Source organism: Rhopalosiphum maidis, chromosome 4 (assembly GCF_003676215.2).
Source record: "Rhopalosiphum maidis isolate BTI-1 chromosome 4, ASM367621v3, whole genome shotgun sequence".
NCBI classification, from domain to species: Eukaryota; Metazoa; Arthropoda; class Insecta; order Hemiptera; family Aphididae; genus Rhopalosiphum; species Rhopalosiphum maidis.
This window is the reverse complement of record NC_040880.1, coordinates 14753318-14778989: the sequence shown is the minus strand read 5'-3', so window position 1 is coordinate 14778989 and position 25672 is coordinate 14753318. Positions and strand designations below refer to the sequence as shown.

General features: G+C 26.0%; 3 protein-coding genes across 4 annotated transcripts; 1 reads left to right on the top strand and 2 right to left on the bottom strand.

Moving 5' to 3' along the window:
• Window positions 1-536: 536 nt before the first annotated feature.
• On the top strand, window positions 537-2801 carry LOC113548603. The gene is made up of 3 exons (XM_026949565.1): window positions 537-767; window positions 1369-1745; window positions 2498-2801. The coding sequence occupies exons 1-3, from the start codon at window positions 689-691 to the stop codon at window positions 2714-2716; spliced, it is 675 nt and encodes a 224-aa protein (XP_026805366.1). The 5' UTR covers window positions 537-688; the 3' UTR covers window positions 2717-2801.
• A 296-nt stretch (window positions 2802-3097) lies between these two features.
• On the bottom strand, window positions 3098-7022 carry LOC113548102 (short-chain specific acyl-CoA dehydrogenase, mitochondrial-like). The gene is made up of 9 exons (XM_026948779.1): window positions 6579-7022; window positions 6383-6519; window positions 6038-6147; window positions 5804-5955; window positions 5547-5735; window positions 4542-4685; window positions 4319-4446; window positions 3534-3629; window positions 3098-3430 (listed from the first exon to the last, which is right to left on the bottom strand). Exons 1-9 carry the CDS (start codon window positions 6613-6615, stop codon window positions 3212-3214), a joined length of 1212 nt encoding a protein of 403 aa, XP_026804580.1. The 5' UTR covers window positions 6616-7022; the 3' UTR covers window positions 3098-3211.
• Window positions 7023-10402: 3380 nt separating this feature from the next.
• Window positions 10403-25270, bottom strand: LOC113560410. Of its 2 annotated transcripts, XM_026966269.1 has the most exons (23): window positions 25114-25270; window positions 24903-25039; window positions 21351-21437; window positions 20065-20322; window positions 19888-19941; window positions 18434-18672; window positions 18070-18235; window positions 17804-17890; window positions 16514-16648; window positions 15605-15748; window positions 15396-15533; window positions 14960-15099; window positions 14226-14415; window positions 13546-13616; window positions 13164-13395; window positions 12800-12933; window positions 12525-12717; window positions 12320-12459; window positions 12089-12254; window positions 11772-12013; window positions 11611-11683; window positions 11310-11518; window positions 10403-10600 (listed from the first exon to the last, which is right to left on the bottom strand). In XM_026966269.1, the coding sequence occupies exons 2-23, from the start codon at window positions 25015-25017 to the stop codon at window positions 10487-10489; spliced, it is 3327 nt and encodes a 1108-aa protein (XP_026822070.1). In that variant the 5' UTR covers window positions 25018-25039; window positions 25114-25270; the 3' UTR covers window positions 10403-10486. The 2 variants fall into 2 exon arrangements, with proteins under 2 accessions (XP_026822070.1, XP_026822069.1); XM_026966268.1 differs by lacking the exon at window positions 25114-25270 and having other exon boundaries at window positions 24903-25050.
• Window positions 25271-25672: the final 402 nt, after the last annotated feature.

Here is a 25672-nt window from a genome sequence, read left to right as displayed (position 1 = left end):
TGAATCTTTAAAGTTTTTGTGGATACAAATATTATTTATAACCAACTTAACATTTATTGGGATCTTTATTCTTTAGTGTTTATCGCTACCCCTAAAGATATAACCAATAATGGATCCATAATATCAACATAAAACTAAAGATTTAATATAATTAAAAAAAAAACATATTATTATTAATAGAATAATTTATTTTATTCGTATATGAAATAAGTACATATAAGATAGTATATGTTTTGATCTAATATTTTTAATTTAAGACGAATCAAAAAAAAAATATCCTGCCCCGAAATAACTAGAAAAATTATGAAACATTGCAACTACCTAGTCTACATATTATTATGTGAGATTCTTAAAACAAGAATACAGATTACGAGTACCAATGTCGTTTTAATAATGAAGAATAATTAATCATTGAGGTTTCTGTTGACGTAAAGCGCCAATAAACTTAATGTTAATTGAACCGACTACAAACCTAGATGACGCTAGTAACACGACCTTCTCTCAAATTTTTGATAAGAATCTCCGGTAGACCCCGGCTGTGTGAATAAATGTGATCGTATGAACACAATCTGTTTTTAGGCAAAATCCTAAATCGTTTGATTGCAAAATACCTACTTAGATTTCATTCAAATTTTATTCTGCGGTTTCACGCCGGACGTGTAAATAGCAACAACGTTAACTGAATGGCATGCACAGATTTTCGGACGTGAGTATTGCCGCTACAATGTTGGGAAATCTGAGATCCGTCGTCAGGAGCTTTGCAAATAGTAAGAATAAAAATAATTTTACTCGATTTATGATAACACTTTCCTTTGGTATTTGTTTTTTTATATTTATTGAAAGTTTTGAGAAATGTCTTAGTCCAATAATTTTGATTAATTTATAAAAAAAAACCTTTTATTTATAATTTAATTTAATTGTTTTTACAAATAATTCATTTGTACTTAATGTGTAAATACATTTTTTTTTGAGTGGTGTGTCAGCCTACTGCAGATTTTTTGTGGATATTCTGGTTAATAATTTAAATTAATTTATGATTTGTGTACGGTGTACATTTCAATAGCCCTCATTTATTGTCAAACACAAGAATTTTTAAATTTGTAGTGTCTTATGGCGTTTTAAATTTTTAGGTTAAGGTTTTATTAATATCTTAAGTGTTTCATTGCTCTTTAAGTAACAGTTAAAATTGTACATTTCTGAGAATGTTTGGTATGATTCTTTAGATTTAACTTAATAATCATGATTCATAATGTGTGAGCTATTTAAATTCTTTGGATACAGGCAAATACATAGTAGGAAAGTGTACAGATTAAAGTGATAAAACCAATAGCTTATTAATTTTATTATAATTTATTTATTTTCAATTAGTTACTATTGCTGCTGAAAGACATTTACATCCAACTATACGGTCTATTTGCTCTTTAAATCAGTCTCCTTTGGGTTTGCCAACATTACCTATTTCTATTAAACTGCCAACTATACCGACAAAAAAAATTATAGATAAGCCAAATCCTTGTATTCCTTCAAGAATCCCTCGACCAACAATATCCATTCCATTGGCTGATCCTTTGGTTAATAATGATAACGAAATTCAAGCAGCTCGGCTGATAGTAATTCGCCGTAAGAAAATGAAAAAACATAAATTGAGAAAGTTAAGAAAACGCATGAAGTATATTTGGGCCAAAGTTCGACAAAAGAGAGAAATGAGAAAAGAAAAGGCTTTTCAAGCTGAATTAATGGGACAGGTAATCTATGTTCATTTATAATTCGATGATTTTAATAGATTAGCCTAGTTGATATTGTTTTAAATGACTAAAATGTGTTAACAAACAATACAGTTTGTTAATAGTTATTTATATTTTACATACACTAAAATACATGAAATTAATAATTTTAAAACAAATGTAAAATGTATTGTTTTTACATTATAACAGTAAAGCTATTCACATAACCGAATAACTTTTGATAGTTAATTTTATAATGCACATCTTAATAATTTCATCTTATAAAAGTAGAATATTATTTACTTCAAGATATTGAAATATTTTGTTGAGTACAACTCATAAATTCTAAGAAGTCTATGTTATAGAATACATTGCTGATTATTTAACAATTTTAACATTTCACAAAGTAAGAAAAAATAGTGTTCGTTTAAAAAATATTGATCTCAATTTTAAACTGTACAAAATATTATTACTCATTACTTAGTATTAGTATCAGTAAATGTTAATTACAAGAAAAAATTAATTACTCTGTTAATAATTATTTGTTGTTTTTTCAATTATATTAAATCTTTAGTTTTATGTTGATAATAAGATCCCATTACTGGTTATATCTTTAGGGGTTGTATAAAACTAAAGATTCCAATAAATGTCCAAAAAAATAATAGTTAATATTTGTACCCATGATAGCATTAAACAATTTATCTGTGATTTATTTTATGATAGAAATATGTACTCATAATGTTTAATAGTAACTATTATTCACAATTTTACAGGTAAAAGAAGCTGAAAAGTTTAGTGCTGCCAATTATGTGCAAGAAAAATTGAATATTGTTAATATGACAATATTGCCAAACAGATGGAGAGGAAAACGATTACCTGAATTTGTTATAAAAGATTTGATAGCTAAAGCTCAAGCTAAAAAACAAGCCAAAATCGAAGCTCTAGAACGAAGAAAAAAATTTATGGCTTCTTATAAGCCAGATCAATTTTAAGATTGTAAGCAATTTTTAATATAAATTAATAGTACAATAAAATTGTAAGTTTGGGTATTTACTTTTTATTTTTAATCATAACTAATATAGAGTACATTTTTATTTTTATAATCCTGTCTTCCTTTTTATTTTTGCTGATACCAGTAATACACATTACTTTAATTAAAAATTCAATAGCCAATTGGTAAATTGCATAATACGGTAAACAATTCAGAAAGAAGACGTGAAAATATTATCAAATATCTGATGATCTGATGTGTATATTTATTTGTACAATCATTTAAAATAATTTTGGTATACTGATAATTTGTATTTGTTCAAATAGTAAAATATGGTAATTATTCATTAGCATTTAAAAAATATGTATATAATTGACAAAAAAATACCTCATAGTTATATTATAACCACATAATATTATAACATGTAACATAAATAATAATAAATAAAAACAAAATGTCCATAACCAAGTCAATAACGGAATTTAATATTGAAGTCTTATCTAGTTTTATATCCATATTCTTTTGCTAGTTTTTCAGCTATAACCAAATATTGAATATCCGTTGGACCTGCATATATTTCAGTTATCCTTGCATCTCTGTAATGCCGTTCGGCTGGCATATCGGAAATATATCCCATCCCACCAAGAATCTGTATACAATTGTGTGTAATATACGTTGCTGTTTGCGATGCATCTAACTTGGCCATGGATGCAGCCTTAAAAAATAAATTAATATAAGTATCTAAAATATAATATAATTATTTAGTATAAACATTAGTTATAGAATAGTCTATATATAATCAATGGTAAAACATGTACCTTAGTGAAAGGTAGATCATTGTCCTTCAACCAAGCGGCTTTCCATGTTAAAAGTCGAGAAGCCTCTAACCGTGTTGCCATTTTAGCAAGCCTTTGCTAAAATAAAATAATAAATTCATTGTTATTACTGAGGCTTGAATTTTTTATATTTTATATTACTAGAATATGTAATATACTTCCAATAATAAAATTTGTAATAAATCTACCCTCTACATAATTGATACCCACATAAGTCATTATCAATTTAATTTTTAATGGAAATAAAACTTTATAAGTCGGCTATATATAATTGATTTAACAAACATATTTTTCTAAAAATTATTTTAAAGCTTAAAATGTTGATGTCTTGAAAGCCAAAAAAAGCTCGCAAAAATTGTTGTTGTGTGTATTAAAAACTGAGAATATTGATTTGAATTTTTATTTTTTAAATTTGTTCTTTTTGTGCTTATTATTTTGTAAATGTTGTAAAATATTTCTTAATTGTTATAAATTGTTCATAAACAAAACAAATTTAACCACCACTTAATAAATGTTCAATTGGAAATATTCAGAAATATATTTTGCAGCTTTTCCAGTCTTAGACAATTGTTAAATATTGAGCTATAAGATATACGTAATAACAATTAATAATTGCATGAAATAAATTTATCGCTTGCATAATTTAATTTTCAAGTCACAGACTCACAGTGAAAATATGTATTTACATATTATAAATCCAAGTGCTAATATTATAACAAATATATTTACTATAGATACTATAGTATACGTGAGAACATTATTCATACCTGCACTGCTGAAAGTTTAATAATAGCGTTACCAAAAGCGGTTCTATTTCCAGCATAGTCGATTGCACAGTCCATTGCTGCTTGTGATATCCCTAATGCTTGAGATGCAATACCTATTCTAGCCAAATCTATATAAAAAAAAAAAAATGGCTCAAACTTACATTTATTTACTAGTTACAAATTAGTTAATAATTACATGTATCTAGTAATAGAATTTACTAACCAATTCCTGACATGGCTATTTTGAAACCATCACCTTCATTTCCTAACATATTTTCAGCTGGTACAACAACATTATCCAGAATAATATTACAAGAAGACGCTGCTCTAATACCTAATTTATCATCTCTTTTACCTCTTGTTAAACCTAGAAAACAAGACAAAATAATTATCATACATTGAAAACAATTTACTTAAATATAAAAAGATTATTTATGAACAACATAGATTTAATACATTATAGAGTAAAGGTAGACTGTTGAATATGATACAGAATAAACAACTATAAAATCAAATCATAATAATATTTAATCAATTGTATTTTATGGAAGTAAAGCTATTAATAAAATTAAAAAATGGAGCATTTGTTTAATAAATAGGCTTTACCTACATATTGCATCAAGTGTTGACTTTAATTTACTTTGCTTTTTAAATGTATAATTTTAAAATAAAAACACCAACTAGGAATCATAAAACAAAAATGGGACTTGAGATGGCCTACTAATTATAAAAACTTAACAGTTAACACAATTAAAAAAAAAAAACCATCTTCATAGATACTGAATTCTTCACAGAATAAACAATTTTTGTGTTACATTATTATTTTTTAGTACGACTATCTGCTGAATAAAATTTTATTTTGTTATGAACTTATTTTGTAATAGATTATTAATATACATATTAAAAACTATATATAATAATTTTTATGGCTGTTTTTTAAGTTGTTATACCACTTAAAAAAGTTGAAATAAGGGGTGTCTAAACTATACATTTTTACTTTTATTTATGGATTAAAACTAGCACGAATAAGCAGTAAATAATAATATTTTTACAATGTAGATAGTACAACAAATAACTGTACAAGTATTCGATTCCTTAAAAAAGGTAAATGAGTTATCTAAGTTTTAAACTTAAAAGTTATAGATTTAAAAATATAATAATAAAATAAATAATGTGCTCATTTAAAATTGTAAGTTTAATGCTCATGATAATATGATTATAAAAATACCTGGTGAATTTGTTGGTACAATAAATGCTGATACACCTTTATGACCTTTAAAAACATCGGATCGAGCCATCACAATAATCGCACCTCCTTCAATACCATTAGTCACCCAAGCCTTTGTACCATTCAATACCCATTGATTTCCTTCACGTTTTGCTATTGTGTGCATATTAGCAGCATCACTGCCACTTCCTAACCTTACATTAATAAAAAAAGAATGGTTTATTTAAAATATGATTGATATGTTTTAAAATAATTACCTGGTTCGCTAAGAGCAAAACATCCCACAACACCTCTACTAATGAAATCTGGTAGAAATTGCAATTTTTGTTTAGGTGTGCCGACTTTGTTTAATATTCCTGCATATAAAGCATTATGAATGCTTACAATTGAACCAGTTCCACCACAGCATCTAATTAAAGTACATAATATTATATTTATGTTAATCAACATTAAACAAGGATTTCATGACGAATAGTCCAACAGCAAACTACCTGGATATTTCCTCGACTGCTATTGATAATGCAAGAGAGTCAGCTCCTGATCCTCCATATTTCTTGTCAACCACAACCCCTAAAATTCCTAAATCGGCTAATTTTTTGATCTGTAACAAAGGTATTAACCAATATAAACTTGAAAGTTCTACATTTTTATGATGCTTATTTATATTTATAAGCATATATTATGTCAAGAAAGTCTATGCATTTAATACTGCAAATATTTTTCAACTAATGTATTCCAACAGAACACCTCACATATCGCTAGCCGTTATGGTTATTACACAGTTTAATGATTTTAAATCGGTAAATACCTCTATGAAACCACCTGTATTTATTTACTTGATCAGAAGGGTACATCTGTTCCTTATCTAGTGTTGCAGCGATTGGACGCAATTCAGCTTCAGAAAATTCACGACAAACATTTTTCAATTTTGAATGGGTTTCGGGCAATACCAAACTGGATATGTTTCGGACGCCTGAATATTTAAAATGAAACTTCAAAGTTAATTATTCATTACAAAATAACCACCTTTACCTGTAGATGGTCGTAAAAACGTGTTGAGCAAACGCATTGTGAATCGCAGATGGGTGTAAAAATTAAAACGTATTCAATAAGCCTGATAACTTAGAGAAATTAACACTGAACTAACTCTGAAGTATAAAAAATATTATGCCATAGGACGGGATAAAAATGCTATTGGTCGAAAACGAAAACTATTTATATTGTAAACTGTTGATTGCATACGGCATACGGGTAATCGCAGAGAGCACTATCCACTAGGCATTAATCGCTAAACTCAACCACTCGTGATGTTCCTACCTGTGGGTTTTGAGTGTTTTGACACTGGCGGTGGGTCAACATTTAAATTCAGAAACTGATAAGACAGAAACTGTTTCATTTCAGTTGCTGTTATCAAATTGATGGCGAATTCGCAAACACCGCGGCAAAGGCACAAAGTAAATAAATAAACTGAAATAGGTAAATATCATTTATTCTATGGCAAGGGCGAACTTAGAAGTGCATAAATATTATAGTATAATATAATATTATGCATGTTTGGTAATTACCTAACACCGGGGGCCGGGTACGAAAACTTTGGCGGACGAGGTGACTCGGAGTTGTGCAATTGCGCAAACTGCAAAGTAGGCTCACAAACTACCTACCTGTATGCAAATTGTGTATTAGTATATTATATTTTCTTTAAGAGGACGTTATACCCGCATGTGTTGTCTCTGTCTTACTAACGTACATCATAACAAATTTTCGTTCAGCAGAACACATTTTGTGATATTAGCTTTAAAATTAGAGTAAATTTACCTATTATCAAATTTAAAGGTAAAAATATTATCTAGTATATTATTGTTGATATCTTAATTTTTAAGTGAGTTATGGTTATGTAAAATACTAGAATTTTAAAATGCTCGTAACTCGCTTAAAAATTGATATACCAATAAAAGCCTATGAGATGCCCTAGATAACATTATTACCTTTAAGTTTGATAATAGGTAAATTAACTAATATTAAAGCTAACATCACAAAATGTGTTTTGCTGAATGAAAATTTGCTATGATCTACATTAGTAAGACAGAGACAACACATGCGGGTATAACGTCCTCTTAAGGTCAGAGTGTCAGATTATCTATAATAGCCACACACAATAACAATTTTAAAACTTAAACACTCTTAAAAACTTAATCACTAATAATTACTAAAGAACTTTTGATTGATATTCATCGATTTTCATTTCTCAGTTACTTTTTCGTGGTGATCATGTTTATAGTGGATATTGTAATTTAATGTGTTTAGGGGTATTCGACGCGCCTAGAAAAATCCAAAACTACGCCACTTATGCGAGTACTATATTTTTCAACTAACCACGTCTTCTTTACAAAATATATAGGCCTGAGCCCTGAGCCCTTCAACCTCAAACACATTTTAATTTTTGAGTATAGTAGCATGTATTTTTTTTAATACATTTTCAATCATTTAATGTAAATTATAATAATTTTTCTATTCCGAATGTGGGTCGCGAGATGAAAAAAAAAAATTTACACGTCTACTTAAAATTTTTGAAACTGCTGTTTATTTAGGCCGCGAGTGAACACGCCTTCACAGATATATTTAAATATTTCAAACGTTGACTTTGTTCGGTTCGTTGATTTAAAATATTCCAACTATATTCGAAGACCGTGAAATTGTTCACATCGACTTTTGTTCAAATGCCGACCGATAAAAGAAAACATCATAAATCGCGTAATCGTAATTTACAAATATTAAATACAAACCAAACAAAAATCGTAAACGGCAGCGGCCTCTGACGATAAAACGAGCAGCAGAAAACGTCGTGCGGAATGTTGAGTTGTCGATCCTGAGAAGTGAGGGTCACGACCTCCTCGTACTAATTTTTTAGGGTCATCTATAAAATATGAGCATATAAAATATATGTATGGCAGTAATTAAAAAATTGAACATTCATTTGGGAAGTCGCCGAGTTAAAAAGGTTGAGAAACACAGGTCTAGACGGCGCTGCAGACTCGTTCATCGAATACGAGGTAAGTAGCTAATTGGATCCGTATTATAATGTATACATTTGCTAAGAATATATTATTTTAAATGTAATAAAATAAGTTAGGTATAGATTTATAACATCAATAATTACTAATGTTATACATTTATATTGTAATAAAAAATATTGGTGTTCCCTATAATCGCCCTCCGCCCTTTCCTTTGGGTATGAAAGGTGCAAAATTACTCTTTTGAGTGGCTCAGTCTAATGAAAATGTCTAGTTCCGTCTATGCGTTTACCTACCTATTGTTGTAATATCTTACTCGATGTATTATCCAAATAGTATTATAACGTTTACAATTCAGGGATGAAAATGTAATTTTATCGAGAGCTCCCATCATATGATCAAACTATTGCCCCTGCAGTTCTTTTCGCGGTGCCATCGCTGTTCATGTGACACATCCTAGGTAACCTGCCTAGTGCTTACTAGCTGTAAACACCTTACTTGTCAATTATAGCGAGCTTAAATTTTTAATGGCTGTTCAACAAACATGCATGTTTATAATATAAACAAAAAAAAGTTATTTGACGTTGAAAATAATTCTTATATTCCAATCATTGATTATAAATACCAATATTTACAATCAATGATTCCAATATGATGAATTTAATTACCGCATATATTTATAGATATTTCGAAATCAGATTAGTTGATAAGTAAGCAACAAATATTATGAGCCGTAGGTATGTATTTATTATAGGGTATGACAAGTTGTCTATTTTATTGATAAAACCATTGGTGAACGCATTCATAGAAAGTTATTTGTTATTAAATATTTAAATTGAATATTAATAAATATCGGTTAATATAATATTAAATTTTAAAGTATCCAATGATGCAAAGAATATCATTAAATGTTTGATTCTTATCAAAAATATAAATCAATAATCAACAATACAATCAGTATTTGAAACATCCCCCGACTTTTAGCTTTTTGTGTCCTAATAAATAGTAGTAGGTATGCATTATATTTTTATAAAATATATAAAATATGTACCTACTAAGAATAACTAATAACTATGTTAATAATTATTAATTATTATGGTTAACGATAAATTTTTCATATTTTCCAAAAGGGAGCCGATTAACACAGATTTTACATTTATCAGGCATTACAATAGTAAGAGACAAACTTAAACTTTAAAATTTACTTATAAGTCTCTTGGGTATAGCACATAATAGAGTATGTACAATATTATATAATTTGTACCGACGTGATATTAATTAAATAAGAATAAATAAAATACAAACGTTAAGACTCGCAAGTATTGTTGTTTAATTGTTTGTACTTGAAAATAAAATACAAACTTGGCCACTATAATAGTCAACACTATTTTGTAAAGCGGTTGTTTTTCTAGTACACTGAGTTTGCATTGTTTTCAAATTTACAATAAATAATAATAAGGTGTGTAAATCGATTTATACAACTTCATTAGACATTTATACCGATGAAATTAAGCCATTCGGTTCTTTATACTGAATAACAGACCTATAAAAACGAACGGATCTTGATTAATTATTAAATCTTAAAATGTTAAGGTACAATCATGTTTCCCCGTTGATTTAAACACTATAATAGTATAATGGCTAACGTGTTACAATATAAATCAGTATAAACGTATTACGTTATTAGTTATTACATATAATGTTTAATTATTATTAATAATAATAATAATATATTGTTTATTGTTTATAGAAAAAGCACTTTATACTTTATAGTATAATAATAATATGACAAAATATTTGTATAATTGTGGTGTTAGATAAATTACAAAGAAAAATAATGTAAAATATTATGATTTCACTTGTTATATTAAATAAAATGTTGGTTAATAATAATAAAAATAATATATCGATTACGTTAATAATATACTCTTAAGTATCTAAAAGCGTTGTGGCGAGAATTCTGGACGGCAAACTATACCATAGTGACTTGGATACGGATATTATTCCAATTGAATAAGTTGAGCCAGGATTTAAATTTTCGAGCTGTAAAATAATAAATTGATTTAACGCGATGAAAGTGATTTGATTCAAACAGTTGACATTTAAAAAAAGAAGATAATTTTATAGGGTTAAAGTTTATGATGCTCGTTTCATTGTGCTTATCTCAGTAACTAGTAAGGTGCTGTGGTATAGCAATGATTGTAACAATAATATTTAGTTCTAGAAAATCTTCATACTAACAGTATAACACAATATAATGTAATATGTATAACTTTAAATTCCGAACACGACGAGTAAATTATTGGTTTTTAATTACCTACGAGTTTTTAAATGGAGTTATACTATAAGGAATTAACAAAACATTTTTATTTATTTTTATTTTCCGGACACTTGTTTATTGTTATTGGATGGATTCACTTCTTTAAAGTACAATGGTCTTTTTTTTAAATACGGTGTTATTTTATGGGCTAAGTCAACAAACATGTGAATATGTGATTGATAGGGATTACTGGATAATGGATTTGCCTATTGAATAATGCAAGACGAGCAAGCCATAAAAAGTTTACTCTTTAATTAATTATATAAAAACATCTTAGTATGATTTTGCCACTTTGGTGGGTGTAATATATGAATGACAACTGCAGCTAACAAGTCAGATTATACGTATTTTTATAAGTAAAATTCTTGATAATATGTATTGTATTGTATTATTGTAGCATAACTATTTAAATTTATAGTTTTAATGAATTACCGTATAATTAAAAGAAGGTACTTCTTCAGAAATTGGATATTCTGTTGTCTGAACTCCTGAATATAAATTTATATTGGCGTATGATATTTCCTCTACATTTATAACGAACATTTTCAGTATACCATTAAATATCCATGGAATATCCCACTGGAGAGATATAAAAGTGTTTCCGATGTCAGTAATTTTTAAATTATTTGGAGAATCTGGTACTAAACAGAACATTTAATTAATCCTCGATCATAAAATAATAAAATAACATAATGATTTTATATATTATTGTATCTGTTTAGATTTTACTTACATTCATCGTTTATGTCAAATGAAATAGACGACACTGGGCCCCCTTCAGGATAATCTATTGACTTCGGCTTTATCTATAATATAAAATACAATTTCATAAATAATATTATAATCAATTTTTTTTATACTCTAAATTATTTTATATTGTTTAACAATACGTACTTTGAAAGTGAAGTTATTTTTGGGACTCAAATTATGATAAGTATAGCAATAATATTCTGGCCAAGCAGGACATTTCGTCGGGGAAATAACTGAAACTTTGTTTTTATTTCCAAAAGAGTCTTCATTAATTGATACTATAAATCCATCTAAACTTTCATCTTCTATATAATACCAACGAAGTCCCGCTAATCGATATTTAAGGCTTTTTTTATAAACTACTAAGTCATTGACTGGTGTTAAATCTACGTGTGAATAAAATAAAATATTTATTGGTATATAAATAAATGATAAATAATTCATAATAATAATGAACTCACATCTTGTTTTAGTAGTAAAATTAGTAAACATATAATGTTCAGGATTATAACCGATGTGTGTTTTTATAAAAACTTTCAGTTCATAATAATTATTTGATTGGAGATCATTAATGTAAATGTAGTTTTTTTTCGTTTCATTTACTTGTAATATGTTATTCTCCTTATCCTTTAAGAACAATATGTTTTAATTTTATAAAGAAATTATTATATATATTTAACAAAAAAATGTACCATTAATTCAATGTAGAACGTTGATAAGAATCCATTTAATCTTGAACAAGTTATGGGATCGACTTTCCATTGGATAAACACTGAACTGTTAGTCACATACATTGGGTGTTCAAGGTCAAAAATAGGTTCAGTTTTTGGTCCTTTGCAGAAACACAGAAATAATTTATCAAAATATAAATAGAAAAATGGTTTTATCAAACTTTACTTGATGATTGTGTTAATGCGAAAATTTGTGTTTCTTGTTGAGTATCAATGTTATCATTAGCGACTTTAACTTGTATACAGTACTGCGCATTAGGAACCACATCGAATATTTCGTAGCTCGTTCGATTGGAAATTATTACTGATGTCCAATTGTTTTTTAAATTTTCCAAAGAACAACTAAGAATTCGTTGTAGCTAAAACCAATTCAAAATTAATTTTATAGTAAAAAAAAAACGCAAGCTAATGTATAAATGTAAGCTAGACTATTTCAATTACTTTAAATCTGACTATATACGTAAAAGGTTCATTCACTATTGTGTCCTGTTGGTAAGTATTTTTTAATTTCCAGGATATTTTAATTTTATCATCAATTGTAGTTGCAACAATATCTTTAATACTGACTTCATTTTCTATGTTTAGAATATAATATTTAATCGATATTTCAATATTTGATAAGTTTAAGCCTTTAAGCACGTGTACAGAACAAAATTCTCGGACAATTTATAGGTAATACGTTTTTTCAATTAATTTCTTTATTTTGCCGTATTAAAAAAAAAAAAAAAAAAATGAAGAGTGGGTTTGAACTTAAAAACTGTCCTGTAAGCATGCCTGAATAGCTTAATGAAATTTAATATGTTACTTGTTATTAGGGGAGTAAATGAATAAATATGTGACGATATCATTGGTCCTTTATTCGTCTTTGGAGTCAGAGATACACTATAATTGTATCCAGGATAAAGATTTTCTATTAAGTGGCCATTATTAGAACTTGATTCTATTTCTTCAATTCCCGATATTTGATTTTTTGATTGGTTAAACGTTAACGTCAATATATATTTAACTATATTGCATTCTAATCGTTTAAGATGTATCTGTAAATTCATAATTTTGTCATTTATCCATTACAATAAAACTTTTAACTAATAAACAATAATGTTTTGATTTATAATTACATAACAACTAATACCTATTCAATAAAAAAAATTCATTAATAAATTAAAGTTAACAAAAAGTCTACTTACTCTATCCCATCTTACGTTGACACTTTTTATTCCACTGATTACTTGAATGTTATAATCAGTATTTTCAGGTTCTAAAAATGTAGAATTATATTCATAAATTTAAAACAATTTTAAAATTTAAATTACGCAATCAAAATATATTCTTATTATTTAGATAATAATTATGTTTTTATAATTTATAATAACTTATTCAGGTTTTTTTTGTTGTACTTTTTGAAAAAAAACTATACATTTTAAACAATAGATTTCGAGATTTTTAACGTCATAACTATATGATATAAGTATAACCATTACTCAATGAATATATTTTTTAAGATTAGATATATTATTTCAGCATAATTGATTGAGATTTCGATAATTATTATCGATTCACTGCTGAAATTTAAATGTATTATATGATTATATAAAATAAATACGTTTATTCTTAAATTGATCCATACATAACTTTTCGACTATTGTCTATATCCAAAAATGGTTATATTATATTATTTAAAACTGTTTTGTTGTTTTAAGTTTGTAATTATAAATACTAAAACTGTCAAAGCTTCAATATGTTTTATTTGATTAGTGCCAATAATGAATAATATAATAATTATTGTAAGCAACTATTATGTTTTATTAATTTTCTTTAAAAATATTTTTATTTAAATAAATGACAATAATTGATCCAAAATACTTACGGATACATGATGTTTTATATTGACCATATACTATATCATCGTAATTGAAGTTTCCATCATCTGTTATAACCAAAACACCGATTATATAAGTGGTATCTGGTTCTAAATTATTTAAAATATCGATGGTTCTAGTATTATTTTCGTTTATAATTTTAAATTCAGTTTTTGTAAATTCCTCTTCAGTAATTGACTAAAAAATTAAAAATATTAATTAGAAATAACTTTCTAGCTAATGACTTAAATAATAAATTATTGAATAAAAATGTTTACATATTTATATGTATTTTATGGGTGAGTACGTATATACTAGTCAGTAGTCATTAGATAGAATTATAAGTTTAACTATTTTAACGATTTTATTTAATTATAGTAAATAATCTATTATTCCGGTTTATGTCGTGATAAAAACGCTATAATGAATTGCTAAATTATTGATAATCTGGGAAAGGAATCAAATATATAATATAATATATAAATTGATTTTGCTTGGGTTTTATATGATTTATAGCAATAAATAGTTCGTAAGTTTTCATATTTAGTTATTTTATGATAAATTATTTTAAATGTATGTAACTATATATGGCTATGTTATTATAACATTGTAAGAATAATCAAATATCCATTAAAATACAGTACTTATTTTTTATGTATAATATCATAAATATCTGTATAATATAAATAGTACTACTATCAACACTGTTTCAATTCCGTAAAAAAAAAAAATGTATACTTACTTTATAAAATATTTGATAATATTTTAACTTTATAGTGTTATCTCCTCCTTTTACATTATCCGATTCGAAATTTAATTCCATCTCTAATACTTCGTATTCATCCGAAAGAAGTCTTGGTGGATTAATAAGGTATGGATACTCTAAAAAATGAAATAAATTATAATTTATAATATTACATAATAATTTCACCATTATATATTTTGAAAGCTTTAGATTAAACGGTTGAAATACAAAAAGAATAATAAGTAATTGGAGTTATGTTCAATTTTTCGAGTATAGTTTTTGAACAAAATTTTTTTATTAAATAATTATTATAAAGTGTTATACGTTTATGATTTCATTATTTTGCTAGATTCTTAAGATGTTTATAATGTACACAATTATAAATTTTAATTATGATATTTATATTTTTTATTTTTCGTATATTGTATCTTACTTTGTAAACAATACGGTGGTAAATATCCTTGTGAACACCCATGATAGCAGATGCCGGTATATCGATCACATGTATTATTACGACAATTTGATGAACATACCTGTTTACAATTGGCACCATATTTACCCGGTTGACAATCTATAAAAAAATACTATGCTCTGTTTTCAACAATCATACAACAGATTGTTTAAAAATAATATTCTTCAAACCTTTGTCACATAATGCACCAGTTAGACCTACTGGACATGTACAGCCATAATATTCTGTGCACATCAACAATCCACGACACATATCATCGGCATGCATCGAACAAATACCTTTACAATCCGCTCCATAATGATTTGATCCACATCCTAGAACGTATTTTATTTGTTGATTTATATTTTCGTATTAATAATAAAAAGGTTAAGCAGTTTGAATCAATAAGTCATAATTAATTAATTATTATTTATTAGTTCTATAATTGTTTATAATAAGTAGAAAATTAAAACTATGCTGTAATTTAAAAAATATATTATATACTTGTATATTAAGGTACGGTTTTCTTAATAATTAAAAATTTGTTTTTTTATGTTATTATCCGAAAAATTAAATTATACAAAATATTAGTTAAATAATTTATTATTTGTGGAATAGGTATTACATATTTTTCTAATGTGGATTATGTGTAGTGTGTACTATCTTGATATATTATTCTCGTATTGTATTAAGTGTATTAATTGTAAAATTTCTGTAAGACATTTTTAAAATACCTAACATTTTTTTATTGTTTCTTGAAATATTCTTATATTATTGTACCTGTTAACGTTTTTAAGTAATAGTACATTTTTATAAGACATAGTTTTTTATAATTGATATTAACTCAGTGGTGTATTTTATCTATGGTCTCAAATAATGCAACTGCATGGGTAGTCACAATTTTAATTTTTAAGGAAGCTAAAGATTAAATTCTTTAGGACGCACTTTGGTTTATGGGTGGGTGTCTATTTTTTTTGGTGCTGCACGGCCTTTTAAAAACCTATAGGTATATGCCACTGTATTAACTATAATATAGTTATCTATATAATATATTATATGTATATATGTATATATTTTCTTTTCTGTAGAAGTTAAGTTACCTATTTCACAGAATTGTCCTATAAATCCAGGTGGACAAACGCATGTTGATCTTATTGGTTGCAGGTAACCTCCATTTAGACAAGATTTTGTTGATGGTGTTGAAATGTTGTTGTAGGTAGTATTTTTATCCATATCTAATGTTAAAATAGAATATAAATAATGTAATATTAAAATATATGTATAAAGTTGAATTATATAATGCATATTAGGTACTACATACAACTATACAATTAGGTATAATAAGCATATGGAATATGGATATACATTTATAAGGGTATAAGTGTATTACTGTACGAGGTAAAAGGTAATGTAATTTAAATATTATAATATATCAGCTAAAACAATATATATATATATAAAAAAAATAATAATACAATTTATAAAATACTACTAAAAATGAAAAAATTCAATAAGAAATTTATATAGTTGAGTTTAATATATTAAAATTTGAAAGCTAAATGATAAATTGTTGATTTCGGAAATGATTTTTAGCAGAACGTAGTTACTAAAACTGGTATATAATTAATTTAAAAATATAGACGTGCTTAAGATTTAACTTTTTTTTTATGTATTTTGTAGGGGTATAACTAAGTTAATGGGGATAAAATCATATTGAATTAAGTTATTTTCAATTTATAATTTCTGAAACTTTATAACCGTTGTCAATATCAAAAGATTTTTATGAAAATAAATGTGAAAAATCATTGTATAATTTATCCAAGGTATTAAAAAAATATGAAGATACCTATCTCAGTGTGTAACTCTATAGTTTCATTTATTTTGAATGTGTGATTATTTAGGACTATTTTTTTAAAATTCAATGATGATGCTTGGACGGCTATTCCAACTATTTATGATATTTATAGAAAAAGGTTTGACTTCTTCGTCCATGAACAAATACCAAAATTAATTCAGTCCATTAAATTTAATATTGGTAAAATATATTATTAAACTACGTTATGTCAATAAAAAATAAATAAAGGATATGCGTAAAATATATCTTGTTCTGTATATTTCGTGGTTTTTTACAATATTGTGACTAACATTGATGAGCAGTTTGTACTATTATTTTTACATTTCTATTTCTGATTGTAAAACTTAATTGATGTTTTTCTCCAGTGGTTTTTTTAACTTTGAAATCTTATTTTTTTAAATGTATGTATTCCCACATAACAAAATTATATTTTAAATTTTTTTAAAAAATCTTTTAGAAAAGTAAAACATTTTCATATGATTTTCTAATCATCTGTATACGTTTTAAATATATTTTGAAAATATTATATTTTTACCATTTTTCAGTATATTGAAAGGTTTTGGGAGGTTACACCAATTATGATCAATATCTTCCATTGAAACAAGTCTGACTTCTTCTTCATCTAAGAACAAATAACAAAATTATTATTTCACAGAAAATAATATTTACAAGTCTTTAAAATTTAAAATTAATTTTACATAATCTAATTTATGATATATTAATGCGCAGAATTAATAATACTTAAATAAACGAAGATACTTCGTTTTTAATTTTAAAGAACATAATATTTATTGTTATTACCATTATTTGGACATTGAGCAATACGTAAGAGTTCGAACCAATTTCCAAAATTGCTATTGTATCCATAATAATTACGCGTATCACCATATTTTCTTTTTAATTGCAGTTTGTATTCTTGATCTTGAATAAGAGACATGTTTTCAACTTTTAACGTTGTTATGCTATCCTGTGTGCCAAACAAATTTTTAACTTCATGCTATATATCATAAAAATATCTTAATAGGTCCTAAATTGGTACATTTATAATACTACTAATAATTACATTTCAGATTTAAAATCATTTATTATATTGCTCATAAGTTATAATAGTACAAAACATTTTAAAAAGGTATGTATTTATAATGTTTGACAACATTTTACTTACATGTTTTTCTAATATTGGTGATGCTATTAACATATCGTTTTCATTTGATATAGTCAGGATGATATTCATATCAGAATTTATATTATGAAAATACGTAATTGATAAGCAACTTTGGTTTTTAATTGGTTTCCAATGAACCGTTAGAAATGTCTGATGAACATTATTACTAAAATAGTATGGATAATAATGTTTTTCATATTTATATTCTAATGTTTTCATACATTTATTCAACTCATATTCTGAAATTAGAAATTATATAATAAAATACATAATTTGGTATTGTAGAAAAATGAATTATTTTTTGAATTTAACATGATTTAAATTTGATTAAATTATGATGTTATAAAAATAATGTAATATACGTCGTGGTAATCCGAACATAGCTTTAAAATATATAAATAGTTATAATAACAACGTAATCTATTAAGGTACTTTGTTTTACTTTTTTAAGTTTTTTGATCTAGCAAAAAATATTTTTGTTTTGAAAAGTACTGGGAATTATTTATTTTTGACCATCCAAAATATCAACTAGCTAGGTATAATTTTATATTAAAAACTATTCGCTAAAGTTTAAAATCGAAACATTTATATTTTTCTTAAGGGTATTTGTCTCCACTCAAAATCTAATAATATATTTTAAAACTTTGTTAAATTTAAAGATGCATTTTAAATTATTACTATTTATAATTGTAAATTATTTTTTTTATGTATAATTTTTATAATTGTTTTGAAGGGCCAAGCTCGTCTGTAAATTAAAATAAATAAACATAATCGTGTTTTTCAATGGTCTGAAATTGATATCTATATGAAAATTTTTATTATAAATGTTTAATATATACGAAAGAAACATAACCGGAACCGAGACGATAAGAATATTGGATTTATCTATGTTCAATTTACTTTAGGATTAGGAATTTAATTTTAATATCTTATTGAAAAAAATTTATTATTATTATTATTATTTTTTTGATAGTATATTAATACTTTGGTTATGAAATTATTACTCACTTATTATAGTTAAGAGGACGCCATACCCGCATGCGTTGTCTCTGTCTTACTAACGTACATTATAAAAAATTTTCGTGCAGCAGAATACATTTTGTGATGTTAGCTTTAATATTAGAGTAAATTTACCTATTATCAAATTTAAAGGTAAGAATATTATCTAGACAATGACCAATGCTTTTAATGATATTACTTTTTTAAAGTGAGTTACAGCTACGTAAAATATAACAACTTTAAAATGTTCATAACTCCCTTTAAAATTATATTATCAATAAAAGCCTATGAGATGCTCTAGATAATATTATTACCTTTAAGTTTTATATTAGGTAAATTTATTCTAATTTTAAAGCTAACATCACAAAATTTATTCTGCTGAACGAATATTTGTTATGATGTACGTTAGTAAGACAGAGACAACACATGCGGGTATGGCGTCTTCTTAATATTACCTGTATTCGATGTAGGAGTACTAGGAGTAACAGAGTTGAAATCGCATTTTTTCCCTATTAAAATTATACATGATTAGGTAATAAAGTCATCATATTTTAATAAGATGATTTATAAAATAATAATAGTTTTTAATTGAAACAATTATAAATTGTATCTAATAACATTTTATTTATTACCTGTAGATTCAATAGCTGATTGTTCCCAGAAATCTGAATCAAAATAAACGCTCATACGACTATTATTTTGAATAACTCCGTATTTATGCAGCCCAGCAGTATTTATTTGCAAGATATTATCCGATATTGAATTATTATCATTGATTTGTGTGTTTATTGATATCGGTATTCCAATGGCATTTGTCCTTGAATGTACTTCAATCATACAAAGCTGCCTCCAAATTTGTCGGTGCCAAGGGCAAAAGGAATGCTTGTTCTCTAAATAATTATATTACGAATTTACGATATGATAAAAAAATTGTCACGGAATTTTGCCAAAATTTGACCAATTAAAGTCATTAAAACTCATGAAATTAGTATCAAAATAATAATATTTTGGCCACTAAACTACAATACTTATAAACACTAAACAAAGAATAAGTAATAACAAAAATATAGAATATTAATTTTATGTCCATGCCCACAGCCCATAGGTCACCCACCACTTGATATTGCTGTGCTTTTTACTTGCAATAACGAATTTCTACCAAGAAATTTGGATGTTTGTATCAGTATCATTAATTTTCCCATTTTTAAGATTAAATAGTATATTTTATAATTTAGAGGCACTAGAAATTGTCTGGTTCTGAGCAAAATTAAATTTTCTAATTCAGCTAATATAAGAATATAATAAATCATTTAATATTCTGCGTTTTAATTTTTATTGTGGTTTCAAAGAACTTGACAAGAACCAGTGTAGGTTAAGTGTGAAAGAAAAGTCACTTAACTCAGGTCACATTCTAGAAAGGAAACATCATAACACAGAGAGGATATTCTAATATAATTAGTATTATTATAAAATATATTACTTTATAAATAAACGTAGTTTAATACATTCTATGAGGTTCAACCTGTTCTATGATATCTGATGAGTAGACATCGCATTAACTATAGGCAAAAATCTCACTATCATTTGCCAGCACTCTAGCAAGTATGAGATTTGAGGTGTTACCATTTAGACGTTATGTATGCATAAATATCTGATTTATTGTATTTGTTGTAGGGTCTAAAAATACATGTTTTCCTAGTCACCATTGGTCGGAATTGTTATTATTATGGTTTTTTAGTATAGACTTGATTATAAAGTCAAATAAATCGGTATTTTATCGTACTCTATACTGATAATCTTAATTTCGAACATTTTACATATGGTATTATGTATACGATATATAGGTACAACATCGGCCAACATTGAATACAGCGATATAGTTTAAAATTATGATAACCTCGAGAATATAATACACTACCTTTTTGTTCTGTTATTGAACATTTAGTCGAGGAACGCATATTTCTGAATCTATAAATTGTAGTAATATCATAATCTTCAGAAGAATCTAAAATAATAACAAACAAAGAATTAATATAATTTTAAATTATGTTACGTAATTGTACAGTAAATAATTTTTGTAATAATTTTATCTGACTGCAGTGATTTTAGGAATTACGAAAGATAAATTTAAATTTAATCTAAACGTTTACTTCAATAGAAAATGTTTTTCCTATATACTTCAAAATAATTTGTAGATGTTAGATATATATCTTTTAATTAAAATCTATGTAAGGTTTATTTTAAATGGTTTATTACAAACAGATGAACGTGTAGAGATTAGACTACAATGGCTATGCATTTGTTTAAGTTTGTGTAGGTAACCAGACCAGTCCAAGGTTTGACGGTAAGTTACATGTGATATATATTATATAATGATGATGGCTGTAATGATACAATATAAGGGGTATGGTATTAGGTCATGAAATAAAGATCATCGCTATAAACTAAGGGCAACATTAGCAGACATCAATCCAGCATCACTGTAAAGTTTACAGAGATGTATAAATTCATGGATGTGTAGCCTTCATATTTTAATTGTTACCTAGTGTGTTTATACACGTAGCTCCGTATCACGAAATGAAAAGGAAAGTTTTAAAATTATGTTTTTTATGCATTGGTATGATAATGATTTTTTATATTATCATTATAATTTATTAACAATTTTTTTCCTAGGAAAATCGTATAATCGTATATTATAATAAGTATTCGATCAGCGGTTCTCAATTCATGGGTCGCGGGCAACATCGAACTGAGCTGTGGACCAAATAATTTTTATATAAGTACATTACTAAAGTATGTATTTAAAATAATATTATTATATATTCATATTATATACATACATATATACTATATATGTGTAATTTTAGTTATTATTGGGCCTCAAAGATTTTTTAACAAAATTGGTGGTTCACGCAACAAAAAAGGTTAGGAACCGCTGTATTAGACCATCATATACTTGTACGACGTTATCTCTATACTATAGTGTACCTTTTTAATACTTAAATTTATCCTTGGAATTAGTGTCAATTGGGAATGATTCACAGATATTTATTTGCATATTATATAGATCGCATCATACATCTTTACAAATAAATCATATTAAATGTTATAAAGCAGGGGTAACCAACTTTAATAGACTTGTGAACCGACCTCTGAGCTTTCTCAGGTTGTTACGATCGACAAAAAGAAGGTTAATAAACAAAATTATATTTTATATAATCATAAAATTGTATTGTTTGTTCCTATATATTGTTAATTTATGATGATTATAAATAAAAAAATAATAAAAAATATACATGCGTGTTACACTTATAAGTATTATTTAATTTCACAGTTTTACACGACACGTATTTTAATCTATTATTTGATTACAAATTATTATTTTTAACTTATTATTATTATGTTTATTTAATTAACCAATGTAGTAACGTAGCGACACGACATCAATTTATATATTGTGTATAATCTCGTTTTTCATAGTTATTATTATTGCCTTTTTCTAAAACTAATTTTTATATTCGTGGGTTAAACAGAGATATACAAATTTAAAGAAAAATAAAAATATTTTATTTGTTTTTAAATAAATCCAAAACGTCGAGAATATGCAAAAAGAAGTTGCAATTAACTCAGACGTCAGACGCATGTCACGATCGACTTATTGGCGACTCCTGTTATAAACAACGATTATTGTTCAGTTAAGTGATGCTATAGTTTGTTGTTTAAATTGGCAACACAAACCATTTGATAATGGCACATTCCTAAGTTAAACAGAAATCTACATTTTCCGATAATGATTTGGTATGAATAACACATAGGTATCTAAGATTTTTAGATTCTGAGCTTTGCTCAGTATGTTTTGGTTTTTCAATGATTTTTCTATTTTTATTTTTGTGTCTAAAATAATAAGCAATATAGTATAATAATTTCTATAGTAGGGAAAATGTTTCGATCGTCAACATAAAGGTGAATTTTGGTATCAATAAGCTGTCCCCGCCCCTTAATAAAAAATTGGACACACCGCTGTGTAAATGTGCATAGTGGTTAATGGCAGATATTGGGATAACTTATTATAACTCTTATTCCCTTGATGAAAAATCGTGTAGCGACCACAGCCAGTTATGCCGATTTTTATTAATACTTTGTAATAATTTACACAGTGAATAGTACGAAATTGTATTTTAGGAATTTTATAAGTAAATAATCCAATTTAATTTGATGACAAATGTATTTTATTTTTATAAGCTAATATATTTTTTGTTATTATCAATATTTTTTTTATATTTTCATTCAAAGAAAATCACAAAGAAAATTTAATGTAATTATTATATCATTTTATCGGTTAGGTTATGTTACCAAGACGAAGGAAATCTGTATTTGTCATTTGATAATCACTTGAAAATTACAAGTCACTTTAACTGTTGGTATCTAATGTTCATAATTAGAAAATTTGCTGATGAAGTAACATTATAGTATAGATATTAGGTAATTACGTGTCTTATCTTTTTGATTATCGACTTGTCAGAGAGACTACAACGAGTTTATTTGTATGCTAAAATCATTGATAGCACTCTACGGGCAACGGTATTGTCGTATGTACATTCAACGTTATATTATTTTATTTTACTATTTAAATATTACAGTTAAACTTTTTTGTTTTAGAGTTGACAAAAATTATTTTTTCTATTAATTTTCAAATTTTGTTTTGTGTATGATAATAATTTCACAATATTATACGTAAATTATGAATTTGTAGGTAGCGGATGAATATATGTTAGAAAAATTTGAATGATCTTAATATAATGATGGTATCATCATACAATGTGAGTTATAAAAATTACAAATTTATATAATATTTAATGTTTATAAATAGAATAGATAATGATAAAATATACTCATCGAGTATGTTCCATACTCTTTTTAAGTAACTATAATTTGATTTCTGAATTAAAATTTGTTTATTTGTGATTTAAAATTTAAAAAGGCATTAGTTATCATTTATACTATAACTAGATTTATGATTTTTTATATGATTACAATTTTGTATATCTTAGGATAATATTAAAATATCCGGTTCATTTATTAAATGATTATTCATAATGGCTGAATATTTATGAGATTTACTATACACAATATGTCAATATCCTACCTATGTATATTAATTAAAAATTAAACGACACGGATACATTTTTCAAAGTTATTTTGTTCATGTAATTTTCCACAATTTATTTAAACTGGTTTTGCTCAATTTAACAATATTTAGTATTGTATTTAAATTCAGCACGTACAACTTTATTTATAAAAATCAAAACCTATAGTTTTATAAATTCTACATTTTAAAATCTTATTGGAAAAAAATAATTGAATAAACTTATAAACTATACATCTAAAAAACCAAATAAAGGTTATAAACTTTAACTTAATTTAATTAAAATTGTTTATTATATTTGATTGTTGCTTACATATTACTTACTATTTTTGTGAAAATGCAGTGAAATTGTGACATTTTGTACTTGCACATCATTTTCGTTTGAAGCATTTAAAATGTCAAAGCTCAACAAAAAATATATAGCTGGTAACAACAACATGCTATAATTATGGCTCCGATTCCTTTGGTACATAATGCACGGCTTTTATAATTCATAAAACAATATTAAATAATTAAAAAAAAAAAAAATAATTACCTAATAAAATCTCTTAGTTTGTCTTCAGTAACCAGAATTTCCTGAAATGATGCGTCTACCAGTAGTTAATGATTAGTAATGTACAGCCGTACTGACTATACAAATATATTATACAATATAAGGTACAAAATTTATCGCACGCACGGCTATTTACAATAATTGTCGACACGAATATGAGATAAGTGTATTTGTTAAAAACCGGGGAACTCGTTCTGCTGGCTGCAACTTGTTTGCGTACATTTTTTATTTTTTACCTGAAAAATCGGATCTTGTTTGGGTACACGGTGATATTAAGTGTATAATTGGTTGGCTGTATATCATTTGCACATCGTCTGTTTTCTTGGAATCTCGACAAAAAAGACCAAAGTAATAAACTATAGAATAAAATATATTTTTATTACAACAATGTACATTATAATATAATCATTTTAGAGTTTTTTTATGACCAACTGAACAAATGCTACTAATAACATGCTATTTTTTTTTATATTATATATATATTACACTTGTAAAACCATAATATTATGCGGCGCATCCCAAACGGCTCCCGTCGAAAAAG

Excerpts from the sequence above, each read along its gene's own strand:
- LOC113548603 (XM_026949565.1), top strand. The coding sequence starts at position 689 with ATGCACAGATTTTCGGACGTGAGTATTGCCGCTACAATGTTGGGAAAT. Across the intron at positions 768-1,368 it reads CGTCAGGAGCTTTGCAAATA|TTACTATTGCTGCTGAAAGA; the intron begins GTAAGAATAAAA and ends ATTTTCAATTAG. Across the intron at positions 1,746-2,497 it reads AAGCTGAATTAATGGGACAG|GTAAAAGAAGCTGAAAAGTT; the intron begins GTAATCTATGTT and ends ACAATTTTACAG.
- LOC113548102 (XM_026948779.1), bottom strand. The coding sequence starts at position 6,615 with ATGCGTTTGCTCAACACGTTTTTACGACCATCTACAG. Across the intron at positions 6,520-6,578 it reads GTTTTTACGACCATCTACAG|GCGTCCGAAACATATCCAGT; the intron begins GTAAAGGTGGTT and ends TTAAATATTCAG. Across the intron at positions 6,148-6,382 it reads AGATGTACCCTTCTGATCAA|ATCAAAAAATTAGCCGATTT; the intron begins GTAAATAAATAC and ends CCTTTGTTACAG.
- LOC113560410 (XM_026966268.1), bottom strand. The coding sequence starts at position 25,050 with ATGTACCAAAGGAATCGGAGCCATAATTATAGCATGTTGTTGTTACCA. Across the intron at positions 15,749-16,513 it reads AGGACAATTCTGTGAAATAG|GATGTGGATCAAATCATTAT; the intron begins GTAACTTAACTT and ends AATACGTTCTAG. Across the intron at positions 14,416-14,959 it reads ATTATCAAATATTTTATAAA|TCAATTACTGAAGAGGAATT; the intron begins GTAAGTATACAT and ends TTAATTTTTTAG.